The sequence below is a fragment of the Antedon mediterranea genome, chromosome 3, assembly GCF_964355755.1.
Source record: "Antedon mediterranea chromosome 3, ecAntMedi1.1, whole genome shotgun sequence".
NCBI lineage: Eukaryota > Metazoa > Echinodermata > Crinoidea > Comatulida > Antedonidae > Antedon > Antedon mediterranea.
Window position 1 is genome coordinate 18,266,418 of NC_092672.1, and position 8,990 is coordinate 18,275,407.

General features: G+C 37.0%; 1 protein-coding gene across 1 annotated transcript; it reads left to right on the forward strand.

Annotated features, from left to right (window-relative positions):
• The first annotated feature begins 468 nt into the window (after nt 1-468).
• On the forward strand, nt 469-2,982 carry LOC140043668 (uncharacterized). The gene is made up of 2 exons (XM_072088173.1): nt 469-994; nt 2,084-2,982. Exon 2 carries the CDS (start codon nt 2,258-2,260, stop codon nt 2,906-2,908), a length of 651 nt encoding a protein of 216 aa, XP_071944274.1. The 5' UTR covers nt 469-994; nt 2,084-2,257; the 3' UTR covers nt 2,909-2,982.
• The last annotated feature ends 6,008 nt before the right edge of the window (nt 2,983-8,990 follow it).

The window sequence follows — 8,990 nt, forward strand, 5'->3', positions numbered from 1 at the left end:
TGGCAGAAATGAACAACACAGACAGCCACTCCGGTTCCAGTTTTCACAGAACCAGTAGTCCAAGCTGCAACTACAGAACCATTAGTCCAAGCTGCAACTACAACTCATTCGAACACTGACATTCCTCATAGTTATACTGTCTTACAGAATGCTAAAGTCAGAGTTAAAGGTAGTAAAGTAATGTTGTAAATAAGGTAGGAGCAGTGGGGTTAACACCCAAATCATTTGCATTTGCTGCCTTTGGTGAAGGTAAGTCCTCACAAAATGAAACTAGGAATATTTACAAATTAAATGTTGAAAATAAATATGGTAGGAATAATGAATTGCATTGAAGTTAAATCGATATGTGCACCCATGTTTAGAGCTAAGGTTCCACAGTCCTCCTTGAAAGCAGTAGCCCATCTCCCATTAGAAGATGACTATGACAAAGAGAGGGAGATCCATGTTGACATTTTAGTGGGCTTAGATTATTATTGGCAATTTATGGGACGTGGCATACACAATCTTCCAGAGGGTCTGGTAGCCCAAGACACTGTTTTCGGTTGGGTTATCTCAGGGAGATGGAATTTGAATGACAATATAAATGTTACTCGTAATCATAATGTTAACCATGTATCCCCACAGTTGCTTTGCATTACAGACATATCCGATGACAGATTGAAAAAATTCTGGGACAAGTGATGGAGTGCAAGATGCTGTACTGAAAGAGTTCAATGAGAGCATACGTCTGGTGAATGAGAGATATGAAGTTAAGTTACCATGGAAAGAGGGTATGAAAGAGTGCCTTCAAAATAATAGAGAGGTAGCTAAGGTGAGGTTAAATAGTCTGAATAGGAGGCTTGCTAAAGACAAAGAATTAGGTGAAAAATATGAGGCCTCTATCTCTGAAATGGAGAGATTAGGCATAATTGCTGAAGCTCACACCACAGATAGTGGTATTGTTTATTACCTTCCCCATCACCCAGTAGTGAAAGATGCCAGTTTTACAACCAAGGTTAGGGGGTGTCACGAAAGCTCAGACCACGAAAGCTCAGACCCCCTAAGACCTAAGATCACGAAAGCTAAGACCCAACACCTAAGATTACAAATACTAAGATATACTACAGATTAAAAACAATACTTGTTTATCCATACATAATTTTAAACACAGTAGGTTTCATTTATTACCATAAATATAATTTAATACTACCGCAAAACATAGATAAACTCACATTATTTTCGCCCGTTGAGTAAATGTATATTTTTTCTTTACAACAAACAAACTTGACGGGTTGTTTGTTGGTATATATTTACTCCATTGTGTTGGTTCAGAGGATGTTTTTCTTACGCACCTGCCTTTCTTGTATTTTGACTCCAAATTTGTTGACTAACTTTATCCTGAACACCACACTTTAAAATTAGGACTTATAAGTACTTTCAGAAGGAGAAACACATAATAACAAATAAATAAATCCTTTAAATTGATGATTTTACATATGTGTTTCTTTGTATACTGTAATGTAACTCCTCGAGCTCCCACCATGCTCAATGTTTTTGTTTCCCTGGAGCGCCAAAAGAGCAACAATAATAGTACAAGCATAAAAACAGAAAGAAAACGAAACAAAAAAACTTATCATGATTTTTAAATTAAAATTTATTTGCCAGTATTTATTTCTTCGTACTTGCATGATTATACTATTATCATTACAATTTTAATTTTACATTGTTCCATCCACACTGTAGATGGACTCCACAGAGTTTTCAGCCCTCTATATAATTTTTGCTCTTTTGACGTTCCATAGAAACAAAAACATTGAACATGGGGTAGGCCTACTGTAGTACTGTAGGTTAGTCATTTTGTGTGCGAGAAAAACGTCTGTAAAATCATCAATTTAAAAATGTATTTGTTACTTTTTATGTGATTCTTTTTCATGAAAGTGCCAATTCTAAGGTGTGGTATTCAGAATAAATGTTGGGAGTTAAAATACAAGGCAGGTGCGAAAGATAAATATTTGTAATCTTAGGTGTTGGGTCTTAGCTTTCGTGATCTTAGGTCTTAGGGGGTCTGAGCTTTCGTGGTCTGAGCTTTCGTGACACCCCCAAGGTTAGGGTGGTATTCGATGCCTCTACTAAATGCAATAATGGGATTTCACTGAATGATTGCCTAGAAACGGGCCCCCACTTATACCAGGACTTGTTGACATTTTATTACGGTTCCGAAGGTGGAAAATTTGATTAACCTCTGACATTACAAAGGCATTTTTGCAAATCAAGGTCCATGAGGATGACCAAAATGTCCATAGGTTTTCTTTGGAAAAAGGAGGAGAAAATCAGAACAATGAAATTTCTGAGAGTGCCATTTGGCAATGCTAGTAGCCCATTTTTATTAAATGCCACAATTCGCCACCATTTGACAAAGTACCCAAGTTGCCTCCCTATTACAGAACTAAAGGATAACCTTTATGTGGATGACTGGCTCACAGGAGCTGACTATTATGAGGATGCATTATTATTGTTTCAACAGGCAAAAGAAATCATGGCCCAAGGGAAATTCCCCCTCACATCCTGGAACTCTAATAACACAAAGGTAACAGAGATGTTCTTTAATGAGTTTGGTTCAAAACACATAGAACGACAGAGTGTCAAGGTTCTTGGTTTGAAATGGATAAAACCTTCTGATAGTTTTGGATTTGATGTATTAGATGTTTCAGAGGGATTAGTAGCAACAAAACGAGTTGTTTTGAGCATCTTAGCTAGAATGTTTGATCCATTAGGATTTCTAACTCCCTTCACTATGGCTGTTAAAATCTTGTTACAAGATATTTGGTTATTAAATTTAGGATGGGATGAACATACCCCAGAGATGATTCAGCAAAGGTTTGACAAGTGGATATATGGATTAGTCTATACGAAATTGGGAAATCCCTAGATGCTATACTCCTGCATTGTTATGGTCAGGTATGTCGGATATTGAGTTACATGGGTTATATGGGGCAGTAGTTTACCTTCGTATCCCAAAGTCTGATGGATTTAAAGTTTCACATCCAGAGCGAGAGTCTCTCCAGTGAAAAAAGTTTCACTTCCTCGTTTGGAATTATTAGGTGCCCTTCTTACTGCTAGGTTAGTAGTTTTTGTAAGAGACGCATTGAGACTTCAGAATGTAATTTGTAGATTTTGGACAGACTCCACAGTGACATTAGGCTGGATTCAAGGAGATCCAGCAAGGTGGGATACCTTTGTAAGAAACAGGGTTATAGAAATTCGTAACCTTTCACAGATAAACACTTGGGCCCATTGTCCAGGGAAACACAACCCTGCAAATTTGTTAACTAGGGGTATCTCTGCAGGAGACTTAGTATCATCTGGTGGTATTTGGCTTGATGGTCCAGCGTGGTTAGCTAATAAGTTTGATTTACCTACTCATAGTGTTTCATTAGAAGAAATAGAAAATGTAAAGCCAGAAACACAGTCAGCTTTGCTAGTAGAATTATGTCCCCCAAAGGTCAGAATATTTGATGTTCTTAGATGGGGTACTTTAGAAAAGCAGTTAGAATAAACTGCATTGTGTAAAAGGTTTGTCAAAAAGTTGAAAGGTCGGATGTGACTTTCCAGAAAACTTCTCTCATGATGAACTGGCTATGGCTAAACTTTGTTTATTTCAACAGGAAAAAGAAGTTGCATTTGGACAAGAACTAGATTCTTTAAAGAGTCGTAAATCTATAAGTGGCTCTTCTCCACTCTCTAAATTACGTCCATTTATGGGATATGACAGGTTGTTAAGAATTACGGGTCGTCTGCAGCAGGCAGACCTTTCTTATGATGAGAAACACCCTATCATTCTACCTAAAGGCCATTTCACAACATGGTTAATTCAATCATTTCATGTTAAATTACAAGATGCAGGTGTTGACACAGTTATCAATGCAGAAATACATATTGGATACTTGGTGTCAGAAAGTTAATGAAGTCCGTTAAAAAACGGTGTATACCATGCCAAAAAGTTGATTCCCTGGCATGCAATGAAGTAGCAGCACCACTTCCGAAATTGAGAGTGCACCAGGCACCCCCATTTACGGTCACTGGTTTGGATTATGCCGGACCACTGTTCAGCCTTGATTTTCCGAATGTTAAGCTTTACATACTATATTGTTTACGTGTGCAGTGGTAAGAGCAGTCCATTTAGAATTGACTGAATCCTTAACTCAAAAAGATTGTATGTTGGTGTTCTATCAGTTTTTTATTCTGATAATGCTAAAACATTTGTAGGTGCTCGGACAGAGTTATCCACCCTTTTCGGTGAGGAGGGTCCGAAGTGGAAATTTATTGCTCCCAGATCTCCTTGGTGGGGAGGATGGTGGGAGCGTCTTGTTCGCTCCATTAAAGGAGCTTTAAAAAAGTCAATTGGAAGTAAATGTCTCAAAAGAACAGAACTCGAAACATCATTGCAAGAGGTAGAAGATTGTGTGAATTCTAGGCCATTAACCTTTGTTGGAGATGAGGTAGACACTTCAAAGGCCTTAACCCCTTCTCATTTTTTAATAGGCAAGGTTGCAGGATTCCAAAATAAAATATCTGAACTTGAAGTAGAGATAACGAGAGCGAATTTGTGTGAAAGAGAACTTGTGCGACAGAGAAGACTAGAGTTGTTTTGGGAAGTATGGAGCAAGGAATACTTGAGAAATTTACCTCCCACAATAAATGTTGGATTAGGTTTGCTTGTATTAATCCGTGAGGATAATATACCTCGCATGAAATGGCCCCTGTGACGTATTGTTAAAGAATTTCCTGGAAGGGACGGAGTGACTCGATGTTTTGAATTAAAAACATGTAAGGGTAATTTAGTACGGGCTATACAAAGATTACATAACCTAGAGTTGGACGGTGGGAGTAACAACCTTCCACAGTCCGTATGCACATCCTTCCATAAGTCTTGTGAAATTAGTGGTAATGAGAAAAAGCCAAAGGAGAACAATTCAAGGCGTAGTAGTAGAACGATCAAACCAATAGATAGACTTGATTTGTAGTAGTGTTTGTTTAATCAATAAATTGACTGATACAGTGTTTTCTATAGAGAGAATATGATTTAATGAAGAACTTTTATGTTATTGTTTGACGTTATTTAACAGAAGTATCAGTAAAATTACTATTAATATCTTCAATTTGTTCTAGAAAAGATATACAAGTTAATTTAAATGATGGTTCTAATGTTTATTCAAGTTTGTAAGAAGAACAGTTCAGTATGAATATTGTAACGATTTTGATACCCCTCTTATTGTTATGGAGTAGTCCTCTTAGGAGGCTTCTGATTGGTGGGAGCTCCAACCTTGAACAGGAAGAGTCATAGGCTTAAAAATTATCTGATCCAATCCATACTAGGAATTACTTTGTACCTGAAGTTACACGCAATTATTAGGTAGGGCATACGAATATCATTTCTATTATGTACTGTATCATCAGTTGTGAAAAGAATAAAACGCCTCCTGAATTCGTAACAGATTGTAGTTTGTGCTTCTGTACGTCATATTACTTACTTATCGTCGTCGGAATAACACCGACGCCAAACCCGCTAACAACGAGGCAGGGAAACGTTACAATATATATTGTTGCGTTGCGGCATTGCATTTGCCATATTTTATTTGTTGATATTTATAGTTAATATCAGGTGGGAGAATGTACGCGATTGGCGTACCATACTTACCTGGGGTTTTGGACAGCGTGGTGTGTTCACGCAGGTTGGGTTGAAACGTTGTCATGTTATGTTATGTATGTTGAAACTTCACTTTACTGATATTAGTGGTCGATATATGTATTTGAGTCAGTAAAAGTACTGGTAACTTCATGCAATATTTAGAGACACTTAAAAAAATGTTTCCATTCTACGCAGCCACTGGACACTCACACTATGCTAAATCTGTGTATATCTATATCCAAGATATGTTTGACCTAAATGAATTACAGCCTGACATTTAACAAGAGGATGTACATGGTCAATTTGTCATCCGCAGAACCGACCGCTTCTGCGCTGGGTTGCCAACAGACTTGATAATAGAACAGGAACTAATGAGATGAAGACTACTGGCGGTCTTACTCGAGAAAGCGGTATGGAAGAAAGACATACCGCTATGCAATGCCTGCTTGTGCAGAAATCAATGATTCAATGCAAGAGCTATTATGAAAACAATATAGCACAAGTAAACAACACAAAGAAATGACACAAGCATGAAAAACCAGAGATCAAAAGTATGCAGAGGAGATAATATATTCATTTTTTGAGGATCCCAATCCCTTTGAAGCTGCAAAGGTGGTCCACAACATTGCAACTGGAGAGACAGGAACAGAATCAGCTAATCCTCACAAAGCTGTTGAAGTGGGAACAAACATTTTAAAGAAAATGGAAGGACAATGTGCATTTCAGTACACATTTCGCAAAAAAAACCAAGTACTAGGATGTGACACTCAATGGTGAAACCGTATGTATATAACACAATTTGGTCTTGGTGGTTTTCTCATCCTGTTAATCATACACAATGTAAAAGAGCGAATAAATCATTTCATCAGTTGATATAAGATCAATTTCATAAGTTGACATAAGGTCAAAGGTCAACATTTTGCATTTATGCATATTAATTAGTTACCAAATAAATGGAAAGTTGTCCAAACTTAATATCGATAGTTTTACAAGCAATCAAATTATTTCATCAGTAAAGTTATGCTATTTTATTATAATTTTAATCAAAATAATTATAATACTGTAATTAATCAAATCAGACTTAAAATGTTATGCTGACCTTGAATAAAATAAATGGTTAAAGCACAACTTATAAAACTTCATTTCATCGGTCAGAACATGGTTGCAGGCCTGCAATATTCATTTTGAGGCGATAAAGTATCTGATTTGATCTGCTTCTTTATGTTGGCAATATATAATTTGTTTTTATTTGTCTAAACGCAATGTTTCCGGAACCACCGGTAGGTGGCGTTGTACACGACTCAAGCCTTCACGGGACACACTTAAAGGGGGGTTCCGGGTTTAAAATGAATAGTAAAAAATGTAAAATATATTTGTTTGTCTCTTGAACGGTAAAAGTTTCAATTTATATAAGCGCCCAGTGAAGCAGAACGAAGGCTGTGAAATCAGGCCAGATTACAAGTGCAGCTACGGCAAAATCACACTGTGGTTACAAAATAGGAAATTCGTGAAATGGTCCATCTTCCGACGACTCGTTATCAAAAACCATATCAATTACTTTTGTAAAATTATACTTATCTGATGTAATTTTAGTCGGTCTTCCCATTTATAAAGTCAATTTTTTATGAAAATTCATCAAAACAGTGAAAAATTAGATATGTTTGCACTTTACGTTTGCCGATTTTCGCACCGACTTAGGGAAAAATCAAAATCAATGAAGCGTAACGTATACTGTACATTCCTGCTGAGGATCGAGCGAGACGAAAATACACGTGCTCTCTCTGCTGCCCATGCCTGGCATCGTCACGTGATAAGCAGATACAACAATACCAAACTGGTCGGGTCGAGTATACCCCGTCTATAATCACAACATGAACGATGTACAGTATTTGATTGAAGGTCGACTTGACCTACCGGATTGGTATAGATAATATAGCTCGAATGAGAGAGTTGGAATATTTGTGTAGTGCAGCCTAGTAAAAGGCCTGGTAGTATCAATTCGCATAGGGTCTACTACTACACTAGCTAGCTCAATTTTTAACTGGGCCGGATCGGCTAGGTCTCCTTCCTACTACCTGGTCTACTTGCTTGATGCATGAGTATCCGCTTTTTTGGAGAGTATTAAGCCTATTTTATTTTAGGCCTACTTAGACGATCGGGACACCATACGTGTGGACGGCGATCGGACCTTGTTTTGCTTCAATATTTACAGCCGATTTTGTAGAACGTTTTAGGTTCAGATTGTTTAGGAGTTTGGTTGATAGGATGGGTTTTGTTATTTATGGGCCAATCGTCTAGTAGTAGGCTAGCTAGGCCCATGGGCCCCATTGTTTTAACGTAGCCATCGTGGCATGGAATCCCTAGTCAGAATGGCTCTCGCCCATATTATTATTAGGCTAGGCCTAGAGTAGTATTGTACGTGAAGCCGATAATACGATCTGTACTATAGAGGTATAAAAATAGTATAATTTATTCCGTATCTGTACTAAATTTTGTATTTCATTAAATGTCAAATAAATATATGCTACTACTGTTATTATTACACTTTAGGCCTAGCTTAGAAAATCTACAAAAAATGTATTTCACAATGATCGGGTGGTCGTCGTTTGACAGGGAAGAGAGATGTAAATTAGTTGACAAACACAACGTACATGACGTCGCGAGTTTGGAATCCACTGGTGACGTGATTTTGTGAATATCTCATGAATATTAATGAGCTTCCCTAAGCTGCTGAAAAACAGACTTTCCATGAATTTACCCTAAAATGTATATGAAATTTAATTTTTTTAATTTCTCGTTATTACTTCTTCATTCTGACATGTCTATATTGTTATAATATTTTTTATTTAATAAATAAACGATATTTAAAACCAATTTTAAACCCAGAATCCCCCTTTAATACTTTCGTAGAAAGAAATCAGGTAATGACCTAAAATGCCCCAGATATGTACAGTATGTTGTAGCCAACATTTTGACATTGTATCGCATGGAACGCCTTAGAATGGTTTTAAGAGAGTTCTTCGGCATGTCTTCGGAAGAAACGTCTTCGGAAGCGTTGGAATGTTCGGAAATATCACCCAAACAAAGTTTAAAATGATCATGCTGATTGGTCGGTTAAAATTCTTATGTACAGCAGTATATGTTTTATTCATTCATATACAAAATAAAACCCGATTGAATCAACGAGCTGGATGGCTTAGTGAGCTTGTATTGAGGGTATTGCCCATGGGGGTTGCAATAATTTTCTACTTGACAATCTTTTAAAATATTTTTTTTTTTAGTTTGAGAGAGATTATAATTATAATAATTATAAGCCGTCAGA